Source organism: Spodoptera frugiperda, chromosome 19 (assembly GCF_023101765.2).
Source record: "Spodoptera frugiperda isolate SF20-4 chromosome 19, AGI-APGP_CSIRO_Sfru_2.0, whole genome shotgun sequence".
In the NCBI taxonomy this organism is placed as follows: Eukaryota; Metazoa; Arthropoda; class Insecta; order Lepidoptera; family Noctuidae; genus Spodoptera; species Spodoptera frugiperda.
The window spans coordinates 7914851-7940301 of record NC_064230.1 but is presented as its reverse complement, the minus strand read 5'-3'; the positions used below and the strand labels follow the sequence as shown (position 1 = coordinate 7940301).

Genomic DNA, 25451 nt, shown 5'->3' with positions numbered 1-25451 from the left:
CATTCTCCTAATTATTGAAGATGAATAATACATATTTTATACTAATATTGGTGTTTTATTTATATATCCTCCTGTCCCTTTTTTAGTTTTTAAAAGATTAGTGCCTACTGCGTCTAAGGGTCTATGCACACCACGTTTTTTAAGGCGCTGTGCATAGTCAAAATAGGATTGATTCAACAGTTTTTTTGCCCAATGTTTACATGTTAGAGCAACAAAAAAAATATATGTTAATCTTGATCATTTTTATGAATGGACCACCTTCTTCAAAACACGATTTCTATAAATTTTCTCGATAGAAAAAAATCATAAACTTACCATTTAAATTGAAATTCTAGCCATTGTAACTATATTATTTATGAACATATCTTAATAAAATTAATAACAGTGACGTAATTTAAAATAATAAAGGGAACTGCCTTATTTATTTGTCGATTGAAATGAGATATTTGTAAGAATTAATATAATTCATGATAAATAACTCAGAACGAATCGAACAAAACGTCGTCCGATCATGACATCTATTCGTTTCTCTTTCATTCCTACGCGGACCGGCAGTGACCGCTGAGGCGCGCTGCTTGGTGGACCTATGTCAGTTTGTGTCAATCGCCGCTCAGAAAATAATCATTCACTAACATATCTTTTTGCTGTTTGTAATATTTTATTTTGTAATTAGCTTTTTCTAAGTTGGGTTGTCAGTATATTTTTTTGTACGAAATCGATTTGAATTATAAGTTGTGTAAATACAATAAATTTTTTCATATACTATTACCGCGTAGCATGGTGCAGATGACACATTCAGTAACGTTCCGTACCATTCTTGAAAGGAGAAGGGGACTTTTGGGCCCAGCAGTTAACTAGTTGAAATGTATATTAAAAAAACCGTCATATTATTCTAAGGAAATCACAAAATATGGTACCTTGTTTCTATCTGGGAAGCGAGAAAACTTAAATTAAGTTATAAAACATTAATGATTATTTAATCATTTATGCGTATACGTACTCTGTGATTTAAACTTCTTAAAACACTTCTGTCTGACATCAGTCAGTCACCGATTGACAGATGACACTCGTTCGTTGTGTTTCGTTCTGAGTGCGCACGTATTTTCCATGTTTTATTGTTAAACCCCACGACCTCGGCTTTATAAAGGACTTTTGACGGATCTTGCATCTCTAAATTACCTGACTCTCTATTTTGGACAACTGTTTAAGCCTATCAATCGGATATTGACGACATGGATCGCTGTGTAGATTGTACGATTGCGACTGGTCGTAATAACTCGTATTGGCAGAAGAGTCTTGGAAGATGTGGCGATTTTATCAGTTATTCGTCAGTGGCGTGCATCTCAGCCTGTATAATATGGTATCTCAGTTGGGAAAGATACCAAGAAAATATACGTACCCCGAGCCCCTACACAATTCTAAGATGACATTCTCCTAATTATTCAAGATGATTAATACATATTTTATACTAATATTGGTGTTTTATTTATATATCCTCCTGTCCCTTTTTTAGTTTTTAAAAGGTTAGTGCCTACCTACTGCTTCTAAGGGCCTATGCACACCACGTTTTTTAAACGCGCCGGGGCCGCGCATTTGTATCGATACAAACGACAACAAACTGCTCTGTAGGAGAAAAACGCACCGTCGACGCGTGTTTGTAGCGATACAGTCGCGATGCAAACGCGCGTGTGTAGCGATACAGACACGCGTGTGTAGCAATGCAAACGCGCGTGTTATCGATCCACACGCGACGCGACGTAGCGACTGTTCGGGGCGCTGAAGAGCCAAACGTGTCAGATCTTCGACACGTCACACACGCTCCTTGCTTACAACCATAACACAACCAAAATTATTCAAAAGTATTTCGTAAAAAACACAAAAAACTGCAATGATATAATATAACCTCACTTTTACTACATTAGGTACATATAACTTGATTCAACTAACACATATTGGCGCAACATCTGGTCGGTGCCTGTTAGCCACACAGAGGATGACTGGATTTGTGATGTTGAGCGGAGGTGTGAAACTGTGCCAGAGATGGAGGAGGTGATAATCACCTCCTCTGATGTGAGCAGTGCAGCCTGTTCGGTCCCAAATTGGAAATCACCGGGGCCAGACGGGCTGCACAACTTCTGGCTCAAATGGTTCACCAGTTCACACGCTCGCTTAGCATCGCAATTCCAGGCAGCTTTAGAAGCTGGATCGTTGCCCCAATTTCTAACAACAGGCGTTACCCATCTGCTCCATAAATCAGGTAGTTCCACTGAACCCAAAAATTATAGACCAATTACATGTTTACCAACGGTCTATAAACTTCTTACATCTATTTTGAGAACAAAAATAACAAAACATATTGAAAAACATTCCATTATGTCTGTATCTCAAAATGGATGTAGGAAGGGGTCTCGTGGAACTAAGGAGCTACTCCTCATTGATATGGTTGTAAGCCAACAGGTTCGTCGGTCCCGAAAGAATTTGTCTACATGCTGGATAGATTTTAAAAAGGTATATGACTCTGTGCCACATACATGGCTCATGAGGGTGCTGGAGTTGTATAAAATAGATGCAACTCTACGCGCCTTCTTGCAGTCATGTATGAGGCAATGGAGTACTGTGCTTTGCTATCCGGGATGTAGACAAATCCAAGGGAGTGAAGAACCTGTAAGGATAGTGCGAGGAATATTCCAGGGTGATAGTCTGAGCCCACTATGGTTCTGCTTGGCCTTAAATCCTCTCAGTACTTTATTGGAGGCTTCAGGGCTAGGCTATCCTTTGCGGAGAAGGGGTCTAGTCATATCCCACTTGCTTTACATGGATGACCTCAAGTTGTTTGCTCCAAATAACAAACAACTGATGGAACTACTGAAAATAACTGAAAAATTTAGTAGTTCCATCAGAATGGAATTTGGAGTAGATAAATGTGCTGTCATGCATGTGAAGCGAGGAGGGATTGTGGAATCTGAGGGTCTAGAACTCTCAGATTTCACAAAACTAAGAACGCTCTCCGCAAATGATACTTACAAGTACCTGGGTACGTCAGAGGGATTAGGCATTAATGGACCGGGCATGAAACAATCGTTACGGGAACGCTTCTTTGGCCGCCTGAATAAAGTGCTGAAAAGTTCATTATCAGGCGGAAACAAGGTGCGAGCCTATAACGGTTGGGTCATGCCGGTTCTGATGTATTCTTTTGGTATACTCAAGTGGACTCAGACTGAACTTGACACCCTGGATAGGCGAGTCCGAACACTGCTGACTGCAAATCGTATGCATCACCCTCGTTCATCGATCATGAGGTTGTACATCCCGCGGAAGTGTGGGGGTCGAGGCTTATTAAATGCTAAGACCCTTCATAACCGTGAGGTGTGCAACCTCAGGGAATATTTCCTGAAAGTAAACGAGGGTATGCATCGAGAAGTAGCAGCAGTGGACAATGGATTCACTCCACTATCTTTAGCAAAAGAGAACTGGCGCAAACGTGTGGTACTAAGTGTCAATGACCGCAAGGAGGTATGGCATAGCAAGGAGCTCCACGGACGCTTCTTCCGGGCCCTTCATGGACCCAGTGTAGATTTTCTGGCGTCCGTATCTTGGCTACGATTCAGTAATCTCTTTGGTGAAACTGAAGGATTTGTCTGTGCAATTATGGACGAAGTTATCCTTACGAATAACTACCAGAAATATATTATTAAGGATGGGACCGTTGACATATGTCGGGCATGTCATAGTCCTGGTGAATCCATAAGACATATAATTTCTGGTTGTGGTCGTTTGGCTAATGGTGAATATTTGCATAGACATGGCCAAGATTATCCACCAGCAACTTGCTTTGCACTATCAACTTGTTGAGTTTGAGGTTCCATACTACAAGTATGTGCCCGATCCAGTTCTCGAAAACGGCCATATCACGTTGTACTGGGATCGATCTTTTTTTTTTACATTTAATAGGTCGACGTTTGGCCGCTATCTCACCTGATGGTAAGTGATGATGCGGCCTACGGTGGAGCACGTCTGCCCATAAGCAACCTATTCACTCGGGCCTTGAAGACACCCAGATTATACCCATCAGGAAACACAGACTCCGGCAAGGAGTTCCACTCCCTAGCAGTTCGCACAAGGAAGCTTGAAGCGAAGCGCTTCGTGCGAGTGGGTGGGATATCTACTATGAAGCGGTGACGCTTCGCCGATCGTCTTGTGGTTCGATGATGAAAAGGACTAGGGGGAATCAAGTTGTGCAATTCCCCCGCACACTCTCCGAAATGTATCCGGTAAAAAAACGGAAAGGCTTGCGACCTTGCGCCTGTGTTCAAGGCTTTGAAGCCGGGCCTCCACAAGCGCATCATCATTGATGAGCTTCTTGGCACGCCTTTCAATGTGTTCGAGCGCATCTAGCTGGCATTTAGCCGAGCCGTCCCAAAGGTGAGAACAGTACTCCATACATGACCGAACCTGCGCTTGGTACAGGCTCAGCAGTTGTTTCTATCTATCTTTCTATCTATCATCACTGACAGGACTATTGTAGCCAATAAACCTGATATAGTGGTGATAGATCGGCAAGCGCGCCACACGATGATAATCGATATCACCATTCCTGATGACGAGAACCTCGTGAAAGCTGAAAAAGATAAACAAATAAAATATCTTGACTTGGCTCACGAGGTTGTCGACATGTGGAGTGTGGATTCGGCTATCATTGTGCCGATAGTCGTGTCGGCCAACGGATTAATACCCAACAGCCTCGACAATCACCTTAGGAGGCTGGGGTTGGGCGGATGGATCAAGGGCCTGATGCAGAAGGCAGTACTTCTCGAAACAGCACGTATTGTGAGAAGGTTTCTGTCTCTGGAGCCCTAACCACCGGTAGCTTGGACCATGCTCCCGCTACTGGTCGGCTCCTATTTTTATATTTTTAAATATTATTTTATTTTGTATGTTGTAGTATTTAAAAATGTAAATTTAGATAATTTTAAATAAATGTAGATAAGAAATTACTGAGAATTCAATGTACGCTGCGAGTATCGATAGCGATAAAAAAGATCTTTCTAATGTCCATCCCTAATCATGTGGTACTGAGAGACGTCAACGTCATACAGGCAACTGTCACTAGCGCAAAAACTATAGTAGTAGTAAGTTTATGTAAATTATTGTTCGATTTCGGTTTTAGTCATAAAAAAAACAAAATAAAAAAATAAATAAAAATAAAATAAAAATGTATACAACATAATATTGAAAAAATAAGAAAACAAAAACTAATACGAGTAATGAGATTCGATCTTAAGGATCACGGAACGCGATTCTAGACAGCAACGCATTGGGCCAATCGTCCATGAAACTATGGAAGCGAAATTACGCTCCTAAATAAAATGGAATACGCGTATCAATGACATTTGCGCGGTGCACCCCTCAGTACACGAGACCCACTTCACCTGCTTCACCCCCTCAAATACATAAAAGTCGTCTATTCACCGCGCCTTAAACACCCTTTCATAACCTGTATTCGCAAATAAATTTATTTGAATTTCCTTTATTTTTAAAATAAATGAAACTACATTCGGCGCTCTAATTGACCGCGAATAAACCAACCAATCAGATTCCTTAATACGAGACCGCCGAACGCATTCCCGTTCCGATTACTTTAAACATAAAACAAACCGATACTAAGACTACTGCTTACCTTCTTAGCCTTCTGCCGTTGCTTCTTGGCGCGCTTCTTGCCCCTATCGACATGTCGCGCGGGACCCTCAATGTACTGCAGCAGCGCGTCCAGGTCGCGCGTGTCTTCCGGACGGGAGCCGCGCCAGCATGACCCACTGGAAGAGAGGCGTTATAAAGTTAAAATTATTGTTGAAATATGAACGCAGTCCCTATTTAAATACAGTAGGAACTCGATTATCCGGCTCCCGGTTATACGGATTCGCGATTATCCGGACTACCGACTCATTTCATTATATTAAAATTACCTACAAGTCGAATTTATGCAAGTTTCTATTGTATATGTATTTGTAAACGCATCCTAATTTGTAACTTATTACTGTAGATGTCGCCTCTGTCTCTCTCTCTCGAATTAAACCGCTCATCGTTCAAACTACGCTCCGTCCTTTTATTTCAATAATCCTTAGGCAGTTGTCCCACCAACGGCGAGTGAACGACTAACTATCGGCTATTTTCTCGCACAAGAAACGTACAATAGATATACTTTCCGTGTAAACAAAAGAGATGCATATACAAATAGTTGATCGCTGACTGTTCACACTGCCGGCGAGTGCTCGCTTCACTTGTTTGTTTTTGTTTTCACTCGTTTCTAGTTCTAGCTCTACTCGTTACTCGTTCATCGTTGCCGGTGGGACAACTGCCTTAATCTAACTACTCAATCCATAATCATCCAATAGTTTTCATCAATTATAAGTAGTAATTATAGTAGGTAAACATCAACTGCCTATAAATAGGCCACTGTTTTTTCTTCTCCTCTAATAATATCTTTTGATTTATTTCGTTGCGGGATACAAGACAGTCATTCATGTCCCTGGGACGTTGGACTTCAGTGTTCTGGTGTTTGCATGGTTGTATCTACTGTAGATCCTGGTGCACAGGAGTTGCAGCGATATGGGAGGTTGTGGCGGGTTTGTCCCAATAAAAAAGGCCACTCAAAAGCGCATGAAAAGTGTGTGTACATTGTATAGCGGCATTACGTGCCGTAATGTGCACCGCCTACCCCTTTGGGGATAAAAGACGTGACAAGAGGCGGTGCTTCTTCTTCAAATTGAATTGTCCGTCAGTCTGTCTGTCGGTGAAGCTAGAACCACTCACCCAGAACATCCACTGGAAGTAGAGAAGACACTAGTATCCCTGCTAGACAGAGACACAGTGCTCCTCTGCTGCCCCGCCCTGCTCTGTCTGGCCTGTTGCTGCTGTTGCTGCTGCTGCTGCAACCGCTGTTGTTGCTGTTGCTGCTGCAACTGCGCTTGTTGCTGTTGTTGCTGCTGCGCCTGTTGCTGTTGTTGTTGTTGCTGTTGCTGGAGTTTTTGTTGTAAGAGCTGTAAGAGAAGGGAATTTGTCAGCAACTAATTATTGGAGGCTTGGTGCTATTTGAGGTAAGCGTCCACAGGCCCGCATCATACGCATTGCATACATCGGTCGGATCGCACGCATCGGTCGGATCGGACGGATCGCACGCATCCTTCGGATCGCACGCATCGGTCGGATCGCTCGCATCGGTCGGATCGGACGGATCGCACGCATCGGTCGGATCGCACGCATCGGTCGGATCGGACGGATCGCACGCATCGGACGGATCGCACGCATCGGTCGGATCGCACGTATCGGTCGGATCGGACGGATCGCACGTAACGGTCGGATCGCACGCATCGGTCGGATCGCACGCATCGGTCGGATCGCACGCATCGGACGGATCGCACGCATCGGTCGGATCGCACGTATCGGTCGGATCGCACGCATCGGTCGGATCGGACGGATCGCACGTAACGGTCGGATCGCACGCATTGGTCGGATCGCACACATCGGACGGATCGTACGCATTGGACTAAAGAAACTCATACAACTGCGTCCACTGATCCGCATCGTACGCACCGCATCATCGGCAATGTCTACATGCGATGCGTACTGATGATGTCATACGGAATGCCGATGCCAAAAATTCAAGTAAAAGTGGTATCGGCAATCCGATTACTGATATTCGCGTCGGCAATCCGATCGATGTCGATACAGTGGACGCGGTTGAAAAATTAATCCGTTTGATGCGATCCGTCCGATGCGTGCGATAAGGGCCTGTGGACGCTTACTTGTAGATTAGATATATGTATAACTAACCTGTTGCTGCTGTTGCCGTATCTGTTGCTGTTGTTGCGGTGTGAGCGTGGGCTTGTTGTGTATTGGCAGGTCGTATATCGGCTCCGGCTTCTTCTGTTGCTGCTGTTGCTGCAACTGCTGTTGTTGCAGTTGCTGTTGCTGCAACTGTTGCTGCTGGAATTGCGCTTGGGCTTGTTGCTGTTGTTGTTGTTTTAGTTGCTGTAACAATAATAAAATGTAGCTTGTGTGTTATTCTAGATCATAATCTACCTCTACTCGAAATTTTATACCGATCCCTTCAGCCGTTTGGATGTGATTGAGTAACAAACATACACACAAACACACAAACTCACAAACATTCGCATTTATAATATTAAGATAGTCATATTGAATATTTTTTTTTTCGAAATGTCACCATATTTTTAAACTGCTCTAGAAAAATTATACAGAGTGACTGGTAATTAGTGAACGATATTTAAACACGTGATTGTACTCATGATTACAAACAACTTTCCCGAAGAAACGTCTTTGTAAACTCATTAGTTTTATTTTTATTACAATATACGCTACATATTGTTTACGCCTATCTCCCATTGGGGTAGGCAGATAAATGATATTTATTTCTACAAATAGGTTACAATGTAACTCTTTTACACGTCAATCTCTTAAATAACTAGATGAGGCCGGCATTTCCTATCGGACTACTCTGAGAAGAAATGCCGAAACAAAGTCAGAGGTCATAGTCTCTTTTAAAGTCAGAGACACTAGATTTCTACATATATCTGTTCTGGGTATCTTCAAAGCCCGAGTGAATAGGCTGCTTATGGGCAGACGTGCTCCAACGTAGGCCGCATCATCACTTACTATCAGGCGAAATAGCGGCCAAACGTCGACCCATTAAACATAAATATTTATATATATGTTACAACATACCTGTAACCGTATCTGCTCCATGGCGTTGGGATTGACCTTGCCTTCAGCCTTCAGGCCGGGCGGCACGTCGATTTGTACCGGGGCGGAGCGCTGAAGCATCTGAACATATTAGACAAGGTCATAAAGGTATATTTCACACTAGCTGATGCCTATGGGGTCGCTCGCTTGAATTACGAACTTTGTCTTCAGCTGAAGATTTTGTATGTTAGATTGAACGTGCTAATACCTGGTTTATTTTTATTTTATATATTTTTTTTAAGTTGTCCCACTCTAGGGCTTTCTCCTGTGTCATGGGTACGTTTACAAACATACACATGATACCCAAACATGAAACAACAATTTGTGGATCATACAAAGAGTTGCTTTGTGCGGGAATCGAACCCGCTACACGTTACACGGCCTAGTGCCCAGCCACCGCGCCAACAAAACTAACTGGAACAAGTTTTTTTCTGGAGTATTGAGTACATACATACATAACTTCATGCCTCTCTCATGAGAGAGTAGGCAGAGACAATGGACCGCCAATTGCTAGGAATCTTACACACCTCTTTCGCGTCATCAACAGTCATCATCAGTATTTTCATGCATGCTTGTCGTAAAGGTACTTTTAATTGACTGGCTGCACGGTTGGTGCGGTGGTTGGGCAGCTGGCTGCGATGCAACGTGTAGCAGGTTAGATTCCCACGCGAAGCAACACTTTGTGTGCTCCACAAATTGTTATTTCGGGTCTGGGTGTCATGTGTATGTGAACTTGTATGTTTGTAAACGCACCCACGAAAATCTCAGAGTGGGACAACATCTTATTTTCAAAGAACAAAAAATTCTCTAGCTTCACATACGGACAGACTGACAGACTATTATTTATATCTCTATTTGTTGACATTTCAAAACTACCTATTTATGATTCAATTGCAAGTATTTATGGTTTAATTAGAATAAATGATTGCCTTTAACTCTATAATTACCTTAGCCTTCTCCCCCGCGGCTCCTGCGGCGGGTTTGTCAGACACGGCCATGCGCGCCATCTTGTCGGCCAGCTGCCGCTGCTGCAGGTCCAGGGACTGCCGCTTCTGCTGCACCTGCGCCGCAGTCAGCGTCGGCGGCTGCGACTTCGGGAGAGCCTGGAAATTGATATAGGGGATATAGGTATTAAAATCATCGTTAGATTGGCTTCAAGATCTAATTACTACTACTTCTAGATTGGTTAATTGTACGAGGGACGGGAACAGACTCTTGGGGAAAGCCCTAAACGGTGAGGAAACCATCCATTATCATAAGCTTGCAATTCCCACTGCTGACCAAAGGCCTCTTCTCAACCGGAGAAGGTTTGAGCATTGGTGATTAATGTCAAGTCAAAGTCAAGTCAAAATCATTTATTTCAAATAGACTAGGAAGGCACTTTTGAACATCAATGCAAATCTAATAACATTAAAAATGTCTGTCTGTCGGTCAGTCCTCTAGTTGCTCTATTTGCTCGTTCCAAAGTGTAGATTCCTATGGAGAAGAACGAGCAAGAAACTCCATTGATCAATTGATGAAGGTTCGTGGCGACACTCTGACAAGTGACAAGTGACATGATAAATGATAAATGATATTTACTTCTGTAAATAGGTCATAAAATAACACTTTTACACGTCAATATTTCAAATAACTAGATGAGGCCGGCATTTCCTATCCGACTACTCTGAGAAGAAATGCCGAAACGAACTCAGAGGTCATAGTCCCTTTTAAAGTGCAGACAATGAAATAGAGGATAATGTGAGAGACATGTGTTAATTAGATCTGCTCCAAGGACACCACAGATGGGGCCCAGTAGGGCGCTGCGGACTACCTAGCGGATTTACCGGGGCTCCGGTTCGAAGGGCAGGAGAAGGAACGGGGTGGTTTTTAGTCAGTAAGAGTCTGACACACCCTCTCGCCTTACCCAAGGCGGGAAAAGTCATTGGATGATTTTCCCCCCTCAAAAAAAAGACATCCCCTGCTAAACATAGGCCAGGATATGGACATAGGTGTTAATTAGATCGGCTCTAAGACGTCTACAGCTGAACATGGTCCATCTCCAGTGACTTTTTGATGGGTTATTTGTGGAAGCGTCAGGAAGACTCTGGGGAAAGTAAAGAACCGTAAGGATACTATACATCATTATAAGCTTGTAACTGCTGACCAAAGGCCTCTTTTCACACGGAGAAGATTTGAGCATTAATCACCACGCTTGCTCAATGCGGGTTGACGATTTCAAGCTTATAATTAGAAATTAAAATTAAGCCCAGGTTTCCTCGTAATGTTTTTCTTCACCGTGTGATAGTTGTGGTGTCCAAATACTTATAAATATGTAACGTGTAGGAGAGCATTGCTGGGCCGGCTCGACCGGAGTGATACCACGGCCTCACAGATAACCGACGTGAAACAACGCTTACGTTGGGTGAGTGAGGTTACCGGAAGCCCAATTACCAGCCTTCATCTCCGATTCCCCACCAATCTTTAAATTCCTAACCCGCAAAAGGCCAGCAATGCACTTGTAACGCCTCTGGTATTTCAAGTGTCCATGGACGGCGGCGATAGCTTACCGTCCGGTGATCCATCTGCTCGTTTACCGGTTTATATTATTTATTTCTATAGTATTAAGCAGTACTTAGAATACTAACGTTATAACTCCAATGCTTGCAACTTGCACTTGCTTGTGATTAACAATTTTGCATGCTTTATTATTAAGTTAAACATGTTTGATCTAATTTTTGTGTGTAAGACCTTTTATACCATGTTTTATTCAAATAAATATATTATTATATTATTATACAATAAGTAAAAAGATTATAATATTTACCGGTGGTTTAGGCGCGACGGGCGGTGGTTTGGTCGTGGGCTTGGGTTGCGCCGGGGTCTCGGTGGTGGCCGGCGGGGTTTGCACCCCGGTCGGCTTGATAGCGGCCGGCTCTTGTTCCCCCTGCAAAATGTAATAGGTGGAGGATATAGTAACATTTTAGGCGATATTTTAACTGTAATGCTGTATGTGTTTTCTATTATGTACGCGTAGATCTGCGTTCTGGGATACCACGGGTTAATGGTCTAGTCCTTTATGAAAACTCATACAACTGCGTCCACTGATCCGCATCGTACGGACCGCATCATCGGCAATACCTACACGCGATGCGTACTGATGACATCATACGGAATGCGTACGATGTTTGCGACTCGTACGATGCGAGCCTGTGGACGCTTATCTTTAGATAGTATCGACTACAGTAACTTACATTAGAGCTAGCAGTCTTGCACTGTTGTTTCTTCTTGTTTAGTATGGACCGCAGTCGCTCGCGCGTCTCATTGAAATTCCTAGGCACAGGTGTAGTTAGAGGCGGCTGAAACAGTTTGTTAATAACTTAAGTAAACAAGTAATGCATAAAAAATAACTGAAAATTACAATTTACTCTCGTACATTAATGGAGAAACGCTTTACTAGTTTCGAGTCACAGAGGGACTCTTCATCAAAGTGTCATCGAAGTCGGGTCGGGCAAAGTATTACTGGGCTTTTTTAGGTTTTTCGAAAATTTCTCAGTAGTGAAACGGAGTCTGGAATTGTGCCCAGTATATGGCTATAATCTCACCCCCTATTACATGGGACTTAAAACACAAATGGTGAAGTGGGCGCACCTTTGACAACCCGTTGTGTCTGTATGAGACTGTTGTATCAAAACGTATGGGGTATGTATTAGAGATGTAACATGTTAGAGATTTTTTTGTCGTTTCAGTATTTTATGTACTTTTCGAGACGGACATAAATTTTACAAAGCCTAGAACCACATAATAATGTATAATTAGTCGAGTATAGGCATAGTAGTAGTCAGTATACTCACGGCGTGTCCGAAGACGGTGCAGTAGCAGCAGGTGCAGGGCTGGTCCGTGCCCTCCCCCGCACACGACACGCCGCCGTGACCCACTGCAAGACCAAGTACATACTTATTTACTCGTGTTACTACACAATATTCGCCATACTATGTATAAAGGCGATATAAACGTTACTTATCACTACATAGTATAAAACAAAGTCACTTTCTCTGTCCCTATGTCCCTTTGTATGTTTAAATCTACTACGCAACGGAATTTGATGCGTTTTTTTTTAATAGATAAGAGTGATTCAAGAGGAAAGTTTATATGTATACTACATGCAAAATATATCCCACCCATACGAAGCTGGGGTGGGTCGCTAGTTTATGTATAACTAGCTTTTGCCCGCGACTTCGTTCGCGTGGAATAGTGACTTCCGGCAAATTTTTGGTTTTAACCACATAGTTCCCGATCTCGCGTCTGAGCCGCGCGGGTACCTTACTCATAGATCTAAACACCCCTCTCCCGCACGCGTACCCCTGACCTTGTGACGCCCACTTCGCAACGGGCCGTGCAGCAGAAATCGTAATATTTTAATTTCACCACAACTTCAAAACCAAACGTCCAATTTTAATCATTCAAAGACCAAATATTATCAACATAAACTGTACTTTTTGATGAAATAATTTATTTTGATAAGGATTAATAGCATGAGTAAAATAAACGCGTTTAAATGTAGTCCAAAAAAAATTCAAGATTTTTAAATAAAAATGTGGTTGTTGTGCCTCACTCGACATAGATAGGTATAGTGTGTCGTGGACTTTTTTGTAGATATTTATAAGATCTACAATTAATTATAACATTTTATGGTTCTATCTTTTGTAGTTTAGGCAGCGTACGCAAAATAAGTAACTTCTTTGGTTGATTTTTTTCAGTTTGTGTCCGAAAAATCCAAATATCTTACGGAACCCTATTTTTTTTCCAAAATAAAATATAGCCTATGTTACTCGTGGATAATGTAGCTTTCGAATGGTGAAAGAATTTTTAAAATCGGTCCAGTAGTTTTTGAGCCTATTCATTACAACCAAACAAACAAACAAAGTTTTCCTCTTTATAATATTAGTGTAGAAGTGTAGATAAAATATAGCCTATGTTACTCGTGGTTAATGTAGCTTTCGAATGGTGAAAGAATTTTTAAAATCGGTCCAGTAGTTTTTGAGCCTATTCATTACAACCAAACAAACAAACAAAGTTTTCCTATTTATAATATTAGTGTAGATGTAGATACAAAAATGGATCGCTAATGTGTTGATACGATCTTCAAACCTTCAAGAAAAGAGCGTATTCCTTTTTGAAAGGCCGGCAACGCGCCTGTGACCTCCTGGTGTTTCGGGTGTCCATGAGTGGCGGCGATTGCTTACCATCAGGCTACTGTTCCATAAAAAAGCTCAAATCTCGAGAACAGCTAATCCGATTCTGCTAATAATACTTTTTGTTGGGTTTGTTAATGTAAGCAGAAGGTTATTATGTAAGAAAAAAATAACAAATATGCGCAGAAGAATTTCCAAAGCGAAACAAAATTCGCAAGGTCGGATAGTTTTATATAGAAAACATCAGATGTTTACAGAAAAACGTTATGTTGCGTCACAAGGGGTGAAGGGGGTCAACAATCTTCAAAATTTGCGTTATGTAATACTTGAACGTCCCCCTAATGAGTTTTATTGGGACTTTAACATAACTGGTGAATAATTGAAGTTAAATTTGCACATCTGGGGGCCTACTCCGGTTCTCGAATCCGAAATTTCGTTTAATATTCGGCCGTAAGTTTTATTGATTTACTAATAGAATTACTTAAAATAACGTTTTATTTTTAATTTCATATCAAAGTCTATTTATTTATCTTCATTTCATTCGTTCATTTTTGTTCACAAAAGTTCGCAATAAATAGAATTGTAGTATGCAATCTGCGAAGTTTCGGACGAAACTTCGTTTTTCGTTGAATTAGAGTAAGCCCCCTGATTACATTTTCGGGCATCAATATTTAGTATGTAATTTTAAAGACTCACCTTTACAAACATGCTGCTGATGATTGACATTCTCACACGCTTTGGCCACAGGCTTCGGCTTAGCGACGGGCTTCTTAACCTCTTTCTTTTTCTCTATTTTCTTATCATCATAGCAGTTCTTCACTGCATCTCCCACGCACACAGAATCAGTATCCTTACAGGAGTTACACATACAATCATTTGTCCACTTACAATCACTCTTGGGAGTATCACAGACATCACTTTCCGACTTACTCTGCCCATTCCTATTAATATTCTTAAAAGCAACCGCATTCAAAGTCTGTTTAGCATTACGGAGCGCTTGAGCGGAATATTTCGCCAAATTCTCATGATTTTGGGGCGATAGAGGCGGTTTTTCTTTGCTATCTTCTGTCGTATCCGATTTTAATTCTTCTACATCTTCGTCTAATAGCTTCGCGTCGATTGAAGAGCAGATTGATATGACATGTTTCTTATACGTCTCAGGGACTGGTAAGCCTTGAGTAATGTATGATTTGATCGTGTAAAAGCTGTCTAATAAAGATTTCTCGCCCTTAGAAGTTAAAATAGCTTCGCATTTTGCTAATAACGCGTCATTCTTACATTTTTTCTCGTCAGTCTCATTAGTCTTTACTGGTTCTTCTTTCTTCTTTGGTGGTTGCTCGGTTTTTTTAACCACACGTATACTAGCTTTACCTATGATCTTGCTTAGACCTTTAGCTGCCAAGATTTCCGCCTCGCTGGCGTTCTGAGTCGTCTTAACCGGTTGTGGGGTCGCTTTATTGAAATTCTCTTTTAATTTCTCTTCATACTGTTCTAGTTTATATAACATGACTAGCCATTCGTCTCCCGACAGATTTTTCTTAGGTAACGTCTCAAGATATTGCTTATTAACATCGCGCAATCTCTCTATAAAGTAATCCCTTTTCTTATCACTCGACATACTAGAAAAATCTGGAACATTCTCCGGTTTTTTCACTTGAAACTCCATAAGTTCTTGTATCACATTAATAGCTGTTTCTGGGTCGGTCAAAATCCAGTTAGCTAACGGCTGAGACTCGCAGCAACGCCGCAAAACGCTCATATATTTAAAATTTAAACCTTTCACTAGCTCTTTCTTTTCATGGTTTAATTTTGGGAATTTCATCATGAGGATATCAATAGTATTGCCTACAGACGTCGTTAGAAGAATCTGTTTGACCGTCTCTCGAGAATCGGAGTCAGAATCTCTGTGTGTTTCATGGTGTTTCCTCAATTCTTCAAATTTGGCAGCCATTCTATCGAAGTCTGGAGCATAATTCTTACCAGCTAAGTCTTGAATGTAACTGTAAAACTTATCTAGCATAGCTTCTATCTCATTCTCTAGTATTTCAACTGGTATCCCCTTGAATTTAGAAGAAACGTAATGTTTCCACGAATTAAACCTTGATTTGACTAAGTCCCTCAACTCTTCCATACTCAAGGCATCTTTGACAGAATTATCGAATAACGTAGACGCTTTAGAATACATTTCTGAGTTCAAACTGCTTTTTGGTAAAGAGAATAAGTCTTTTTCTTCATCCATGCACTTTTCTAACATCGGACTCTTATTTTGCTTTAGATATTCAAAAACTTTGTTAATGACAACTTGAGCGGAGATTGAGAAGAGTAGATCTTTGAAATCATCCTTATTTTTATTCTTCATTAGAGCTTGAAGATCTTTTTCGTCTTTTAAGAGCTCTACTATGTCTCTATTATCTAACTCAAAAGTCATAGTACCAATAACATCATTAGATTCGAAATTACTCTTAATTCTACGCTGTGTTTTCCTTTTTGCTGTATTCTTAGTTACTTTAACATAATCCCTAGATTTATTTAGCTTTAACTCACGTATTTGTTTCAACGTCTCCGGTGTTAACTGGGCTTCGTTATTAACTTCGGGTAGATTGCTCATAATAGATGCAAATTCCGGTAACTCAAACGACGCGTTCGCAAACTCCGATAGTTTTGAAGCTATCTCCGGCATGTTAGCTAGTATTTGAGGCATATTTTCGACAAGTTCTACCAACTTAGTGTTAGCTGAATTCAAGTCTATAGATTCTTCAGTGTCAATTTTGTCTAGGAATTCAGCTGAATTCTTGTCTAGTGTCATCATAACTTCACATATCTGTTCTAGAGAAAGCTGATTGTCATCTTCTTTGCGTCCATCTTTGATACTGTTATAAGAATTAATAATATTCTGACATTCTTCCATAGCTTTCTTAATTTCCAGCCCGAACGAGACATATTTGTAAACATTAGGATCTTTCTCATTATCTAACGGCTCAGTCAGAGATTCTTTCTCATCTTTCACTAAGATCGGAGTCCTACGAGCGTTCAGAGGTATATTTAACACTTCAGTTGAAATCGGTTGATTGAAATCTGCCTTCTCATCTTTCTTCAAGAACTTATTGACTGATAGTAACCGCTGATTTGGTTTAGAAGAATACACAGGCATCGGTTCAGGAGTAGTCGGAGACATTTCCTGCAACGGTGGACTGACAGACTCCGGATACTTATTCTCAACTTGAACTTGAAACTCCTCACCACCATCATTCGTTAAACCAAAATTGGAGAACTTGGCTAGACACTCTTTCATCTCCTTACACATATCTACTGTCTCTTTCTCGCCAACGATAGTTTCCGTATCACTTATATTGTCTTCTCTTTCTAGAGGGAACGCTTCTGGTGGGTCTACTTCTATTTTTTGATCAGTTTTGATGTCTGTTAGTAAATGCGTGGTTTGCGCTGGTGCCTTATGTTTAAGCATTTGTAGGATTTTGTGAGGCTTGCTAATGGATGGTGAGACTGGCTTGAGTTTCCTCTTTGAGCCTGTCGTGAGGCGCGGGACTTTTGGGCTCGCTGTTCTCCTTTTACGACGGGGAAGGTCTTCGATTAGGGTGACGTTCGATTCTGGGAGGCTGTTGGAGTGAAATATATGACATGTAAATTGTTTGTTTTCTATCAAGTTAAAACTGGTGGGAAAATGGAATAGGGAAGATGACGAGGTATGAAAATTACAAATCTATTTAGTCCGTCAGTTAGGTAATGAAAAAATATTAGACACGTATTTTTTTTATTTTGTCGTATAAGATAACGATACTTGGATAAAACGAATCAAAGTTTAGGAGTGGGAGCACATACGTATAAAACGTACGTAGAAGTGACGTCACGCGATATTTAAAAATGATATATCTTCAAAAGTATTTGTTTCCGTAAGAAAATAAAAATACGTGTGTAATGTTTTAAAATAATCTACAAGACGGACATTAAAATAAAAATTTGAATATAACTTTCGTGAGCCATACTAAATTAATTATTGTATTATCGGTTTACTCACGTAACTGTTTGCCGACTAACTCGACTAGTTTCAAGCCATGCTAGAGGCTCTTATTCATGAGCAGCATTTCGCGACACACGACGCGGCGACTGTCGTTGCTACTGTCTAAACTAGTCGAGTTCCTCGTCAAAAAGTTACGTGAGTAAGCCAATAACCTAATAATTAAAATAACAATTTGTCATCTACCCTATAGTATTGTTAATACGAAGGTTAAGGTAAAGACGTATTATAATAAAATTGTAATACTAATGTGATCAAAAAATATATAACCATGTAACAGGTACACTGACCTCTCCCTCTCCTGCCTGAGCTGATCCTCAAGCCACATCCGTAGCCTGTGGTAGTAGAGTTGTTGGTCGCGCATGTGCATTACTTTACGACGGACCTACAAAGAAAGCATTATATTATATATTATTTCATGTACGGTAATAGACTCACCCTCTTCACATCAAGATCATCTTAAGCCTTTCTCAACCAATTTGGTGTTCTATAATTTCTTTGCATTTCAGAAATCTTACATCAACTTTGTGAGACCAAATCTAGTCAAAATCAAAATCAAATATAATATGTAATATTAACAATGCCTGTTTTTGTTGATTCCCAGAGTATTTTTCAGTGGTAGAACGGAGTCTGGAATTGAGTCCGGTATAGGGCAATATGCTCACCCCCTATTACATGGGACTTATAACGCAAATGGTGAAAAGTTGGTGTACATTGTATAGTGGTATTAAGTACCGTAATATGCGTCTCTGCCTTGCCCTTCGGGGAGAAAAAGGCGTCACAATACGTTACTACTCAATGGAATTAAATAATTCTTTAATTCAGTTATCGAAGAAGACTATAGGTTATAAAACATCACGCTGCGATCAATAGGAGCCGAGCAGCGGAAGTAACTAGATTGGCATGATACATATACATACTAATATATATATATTTTTACTATATTCGAACAGTATGGTGTTATACTGACCTCTTTGAACCTCTGCAGATGGTACTCGGGACAGAGCGCGCGACACGCCTGCGGGGGCGCCGCGGGCGGCGGGGACCCGGGCGGAGGGGGCGCCGGCGCCAGGCCCCCCACTAGCTGCATGCATACCTAGGGGGGAGGGGGGTACTTTAGTTATTCACTTACATTCAAAACTACAGAGCTGTGGACAGCCTACCAAGTTTAAGTCTGTAAGTCTCTCATGGTGCAATCAAAGCGGGAGACGCCATTGGATGATTTTTAATGAACAGTATTTTAAGAAATGAACGCGGAAACGATTAAGCCTTCTATTTTTATCATAAGCATCGTCCTTATACAAAAGATCCCCTTTCAGTCTGCAGACGGTATCCCCCTTTATAAGGGGAGAGGGAATACCAACACTTAATGCAATAAAACGCGGCCCCACTAGGACTGACCCACACGGAGAAGGTTTGAACATTAATGCTCAAACTTTTTAAACTCAAACCCTATAAAGGTGAATGCGGCAGACTGCAAAGAGGATCTTCTGTCTGATCCCCTCTTCAGTATTTGGTCAGCAGTGGCCACTTATAGGCTGTTAATTTTTTTTTATATTTGATGGGTCGACGTTTGTCCAATGATAAATATGTATGATAATGTATAATGTACTAGCGGACCCGGCGAACTCCGGTTTGCCATCAACGATTTTCCCTGTTTTCCTGCTTTTCTCTTGAATTTCTCCTAAATTTTCTATAAACCTTTGCTATCAACCTCACGGAGCCCGAGGCATTTCCAACGAATGCAAAACCGTGGAAATCGGTTCTTGCTTTCTGGAGTTATAGCGTCAGGAAGGAAAACCCGTATTGTATTATAGATAACTAGCAAACCCGGCGAACTCCGTTTCGCCACCATGTCTTTTTTCCTAATTTTTTTTTGCTATAAACCTCACGGTGCCCGAGACCTTTCCAACGAATGCAAAACCGTGGAAATCGGTTCGTGCGTTCTGGAGTTATAGCGTCAGGAAGGAAAACCCGACTTATTTTTATATAATAGATGTATGATGATATGACACAATACTTACGGTGGACAATTTCTTTTGTTTCCTATAGACCTGCAGCTGCCGGCGATGCACTTCGGGCAGCCGGCGGTACATCGCCATCAGCTTGCGGTCCACCTCCGACAGACCCATGTCCACGCGTTTCCTGTAAAGAATAAAACATTAATTTTAATAATCAGTATAAATACAATAAATACATATAAAAAAAACATACCTGATGAAATATACATTGTTTGTATCAAGTTAAAACTAGTGAAAAGTGGATAAATGACCCCATGATCATGTTATGGAACAAGGATGATGACGGGGTATGAAAATTAAAAATTTATTTAGTCCATCAGTTAGGTAATGAAAATATATTAGACACGTATTTTTTTATATCGTCATATAAGATAACAATACTTAGATAGAACGAATCAAAGTTTAGGAGTGGGAGTAATACGTCATTTCTACGTATAAAATGTACGTAGAAGTGACGTCACGCGATATTTAAAATCGATATAATATATTCGAAAGTATTTGTTTCCGTAAGAAAATAAAAATTACGCGTCTAATGTTTTAAAATAATCTACAAGACGGACATTGAAATAAAAATTAGTCATCTACCCTTTTCTTTTTTGGGAAGTCAGTTAAATAATGTGTCTTTGTAGCATGCAAAAGAATGCGTCTACATCAAATTCGAATCCAGAAAACCAATTTCGAAACCAAACACGTTCCAAAACTAAGTCCGTGTCTATAATCAGAACCAAATTTGTAACCGAAGAATCGAGGATGCAACCAAATCCAGAACCGAAATTTTCAGTTCATCCGGATCCAGTGATTTGTAACTGAGTTTGAACCGTGATAGTTAGAAAATTCGCGTGCATCATCGACCAAATAAGCTAGAAAAAAAGTAAATTTGGTCGATAATGCATTAAAATAGACGATTTTTAGTTAATTTACATTATATCATTTATATCTCACAACAGCCATTACAAAAACATAAAAAAAAAACATAGAAATACCTGGCCTCATGATCATTCCTCGTAGGCGGTGCGGGCCAATCGTCACAGTGCTTCAAAACGCGATCCATCAACCTTTCAATAGACGCTATGGACCGCATCAAGTGTCTCACGGTCCTACACAGCTGCGCCGGGGCCGCGTCGCCACCGGACCCGGACCCAGATCCGGATCCCGAGCCCGACCGGGATCGGGATTCGACTGCAGCTGCTGCAGCCAGGAGCAGTTCTGATGCTGAGTCTAAGGATGATGATGTTGATAGTCCTAGGGAGTTCGCGTCCGATTCTGATACTGGAATTGAGAAGAGGATTTGTTACGTATGACTTGAATAATATTGAAAGAGTATGTACTGTACGTCAACCATGACTTTACTACAATAGTTTTTGTCGATACTCGATAGCGAAGCTGTAAATTTTTTGTATGGCAGAAGTGACCGGTATAGGCGGGTGATTTTTCAAAAAACTTTAACTTTTAAATCATTAATCTCACGCGTTATTAAGCACCGTGGTAGCTTATTTTTATTGGATTGGTTGAGAGCAGTGTCACGGCTTAATTTATTGAAACCAAATTTTGTGTTTGAATCGGCAGAATTGTTAACTTTTGGTTGAGGATAATGACGCCGTTAACATTTTGTGATTTTTTTTGAAAAATCACCCAGGCGTTGTAAAATTTGCCATACAAAAAATGTACGTCGTCGCTAGCAACTATCGATAAATAATAATAATTTCAAACTCATGGTATCTTACAACGGGTTTGCTTTACTTTGAACGAAAACGCACTGAGAGTGCGTTCGGCGCTCTGATTGGCCGGCGCGAATAAACCAACCAATCAGAGCGACGAACAAGCTCGTTTCGTATTCGTTTAATGTAAAGCAAACTTGTACCAAGTTATGGTCATCTAGAAGGAGTTTAAAGGTGAGTGTCCACAGCCCCGCATCGTACGCATCGGACGGATCGCACGGATCGCATCAAACGGATTAATTTTTCAGACTACGTCGGCAATCCAACGATCGGATTGCCGATATTACTTTCACTCGGATTTTTAGCATTGGCATTCCGTATGACGTCATCAGTACGCATCGCTTGTAGGCATTGCCGATGATGCGGTCCGTACGATGCGGATCAGTGGACGCAGTTGTATGAGTTTCTATACAAGACTAACTAAAATCCGTTGCGTGCGATACGTACGATGCGGGCGTGTGGACGCGTACCTTAAAATGCCAATTACTAAATTTTACCCAAACAAACAGGTGTACCTAGCTATTGAATAAATATGTACCTGTAACTTACCTAGCTATTGAATAAATATGTAATGTGGTGGGAGGGTGTAGTACTCACAGTCGTCCAGGTCGCAGGTGGGGTTGGAGTCGGAGTCCTTGTCGGCGGGGTCCGCGCCGCCCAGCTCGCCCGCCGCGCACTCGCCGCCCTCGCACACACTCGACGCTGCTCACGTAAGGAGGGATAAGTTGACCCTCTTACGCCCGAATACTCAAACACTACTCAATTTTAACTTGTACTTAAATATCGTGCTATCTCTGAATTGATAGGGACAGAACTACATTTGAGAGCGTCTTAAAATTGAGTAGCGTTTGAGTATTTGGACATTATTGACCAATTTCTTTAACTCCATACTACATAGTTTTGTTTCATTGTGACGAATTAAACAACAATTATAATCTTATTAGAACTTTATCCGACCAAAATGGAAGTTCAAATGTGGGCTCGCCATACTTCGGCACTGTTGCGCCGGCTCGACCGGAGTGATACCACGGCCGAACAGAAAAGCGACGTGAAACAACGCTTGCGTTGTATGCGTGAGGTTACCGGAGGCCCAATTACTAATTACCCCTTCCCAATCTTCGTTTCCCATCATCATCATCATCATCATCAGCCGAGAGACGTCCACTCCTGAACAAAGGCCTCCCCCTTGGTCCTCCACGTAGAACAACAGCCCTGAAAATCTTAAACTCCAAAAGGCCGGCCTCTAGTGTTTCGGGTATCCACGGGCAGCGGCGTTTGCTTACCATCAGGTGATCCGTCTGCTCGTTTACCGGCTTAACGATCTCGATACGTAAAGTAAAGACAACTCATACTAGGGGTACAGTTAAGATAAAGACAGCTACATACCCCCATCTCCAGTATCAGCCTCGTCCCCCGTATCGTGCGAGGCGTGGCTCTCCGCGCTGCCCATACTCTCGATGTCGTCGGGGCCTTCCTCCGGAGGCCTGGGACAAATAAGTCAAAGTATAAGTGAACGTCAGAGCAAGAGACGAGTGCTAGATTCCTATGGAGAAGAACGAGCAAGAAACTCCATAGGTTATTTTCAATCAGATTCACAATACAATTCTTGTGAGAACAATGTACACCAATATTCAGTCAAAGGGATAGAAAAAGAAAATAAACTTAAGGACAACATAACGAAATAACATTTGCAGTCTCAAAGTAAAAATCTAAATTATGTGCTTTAAATAGACCGGGAACATACTTTTGGACGTCAAATCAATATAAAAAAAATCTGTTTTTCGGTCAGTGTTGCTCTATTTGCTCGTCCCAAAGTGTCCTATGGACAAGAACGAGCACTTTTCTAAAAGCCCCCCCCCCCCATTTTTAATTTGTATAAAAGATACCGCAATTTCCAAGACAGAAAGCTAAAACTTGGTACCTATGTGGACTATTTGTAAAACAAAAAATCGTGTCCTCCCCCTCCCATTTAAAAAAGCGCGCACGAAGCCGTGAGCGGAGTACTAGTATAACAGTATACTCACTTGGCACCCGTTCCATCTCCCTGCTGTAGCTCTCTACTCGTCGTCTCGGATTCTTGCTCGTTCGGAGGCTGCAGGAAATTAATTCATACTCAAATTAATACGAAACTCTTCAGTATGCCTGGGGACCTACTCCAGTTCTCGAATCCGAAGTTTCGTAATCTTCGGCCGTAGGTTTTATTGATCTACTAATAGAATTAGTTGAAACAACGTTTTATATTTGATTTCATATCAAAACCTATTTATTTATCTTCTTTTCATTCGTTCATTCTTGTTTACGAAAGTTCGCAATAAATGGAATTGTAGTATGAAATCTGCGAAGTTTCGGACGAAACTTTGTTTTTAGTTGAATTAGAGTAGACCCCCTGATCTTATGATAAACTTTTACACAATTTGAATTGAACAATGTTTATGTTCACACAAACTAAGACTTTTTTGAGGGGTGAAAATTATCAAATGACTTCTCCCGCCTTGGGCGAGGCGAGAGGGAGTGTCAGACTCTTACTGAATAAAAACCACCCCGTTCCTACTCCCATCTGTTGTGGTCTGATGGCTCTTTGCAGCAGTGGTCTGGTTCTGTTCGGGCGGTGAGCTACCCTTGTTCGCCTTACAGACCCGCACTTACGGTGGCCGGAGATCGTATTATATAAGGCTAGGCCATAATAAACTTTTGGTTTTAGGATATAATAATATGTTTGTCACTCTTTGCCACATATAAATGATTTAAATCGAATTTTAGGTCTTTGAACCATACACTTTTGGATATTTTCCTTTAGTTACAAAATTAGCTTAAAATAATAAAACTGAAGTTACCTTATCACCGTCGGCTCGCGTTTCGATTTCCGTCCCGTTGAATTCGATCGCACCCTCGATCGTACCGAAAAATGAGATTCTGGAAAATAAATACATTTTTTTTTTTAATGCCTAGCTCGCCACAACCTCCCTTACCGCTGCAACTCCTGTATACACCAGGATCTACAGTAGATACAACCATGTAAACACCGGAACACTGAAGTCCAACGTCCCAGGGACATGAATGACTGTCTTGGATCCCGCAACGAAATAAATCAGAAAATATTATTAGCCCCGATTCCCCAACAACCCTTAAATTCTTCACCCAAAAGGCAACGCACTTGTAACGCCTCTGATGTTTCAAGTGTCCATGGGCGGCTGCGATTGCTTATCTGATGATCATCTGTCTGCACATTTACCGTCTTATACCATAAAAGTATATAGTTTTTACTTACATGGTAGTACAGAATCTAGGTCGACCCCATAGACCGCTGTAACAAAAGACATACAATTAATTTTGTTATAACTTTCGTGAGACGTACTAAATTAATTTATTATGTTATCGGGTGTCTCACAGTCGTCGCGTCGTGTGTCGCGGAAATGGGTCGAGTTCCTTGTCAAACAGTTACGTGAGTAAGCCAATATGTACGATGTTAAGTATATTAATGATTATGATATGTAAGTACACAATATCTATACTAATATTATAAAGCTGAAGAGTTTGTTTGATTGTTTGTTTGTTTGAACGCGCTAATCTCCGGAACTACTGGTCCGATTTGAAATATTCTTTTTGTGTTGAATAGTGCATTTATCGAGGAAGGCTATAGGCTATAAAACATCACGCTATGACCAATAGGAGCCAAGCAGATCGGGTGAAACAGCGCGGAAGTAGCTAGTAATGTATATATGTTTTTATGTCATAATAGACGCAA

The 25451-nt window shown here is 41.2% G+C and overlaps 1 protein-coding gene across 1 annotated transcript in view; it reads right to left on the bottom strand.

The window, feature by feature from the left end:
- Positions 1-25451, bottom strand: part of LOC118280924 (uncharacterized) — a 59806-nt gene that overhangs the window by 17816 nt on the left and 16539 nt on the right. The window contains 18 exon segments of the mRNA XM_035601328.2: positions 5678-5813; positions 6811-7037; positions 7831-8028; positions 8743-8841; positions 9708-9863; positions 11567-11686; positions 11994-12098; positions 12594-12676; positions 14631-17548; positions 18258-18352; positions 18938-19063; positions 19992-20112; positions 20972-21257; positions 22304-22408; positions 23093-23190; positions 23731-23798; positions 24541-24619; positions 24975-25010. Coding sequence (XP_035457221.2) covers positions 5678-5813; positions 6811-7037; positions 7831-8028; positions 8743-8841; positions 9708-9863; positions 11567-11686; positions 11994-12098; positions 12594-12676; positions 14631-17548; positions 18258-18352; positions 18938-19063; positions 19992-20112; positions 20972-21257; positions 22304-22408; positions 23093-23190; positions 23731-23798; positions 24541-24619; positions 24975-25010 — 5056 coding nt within the window.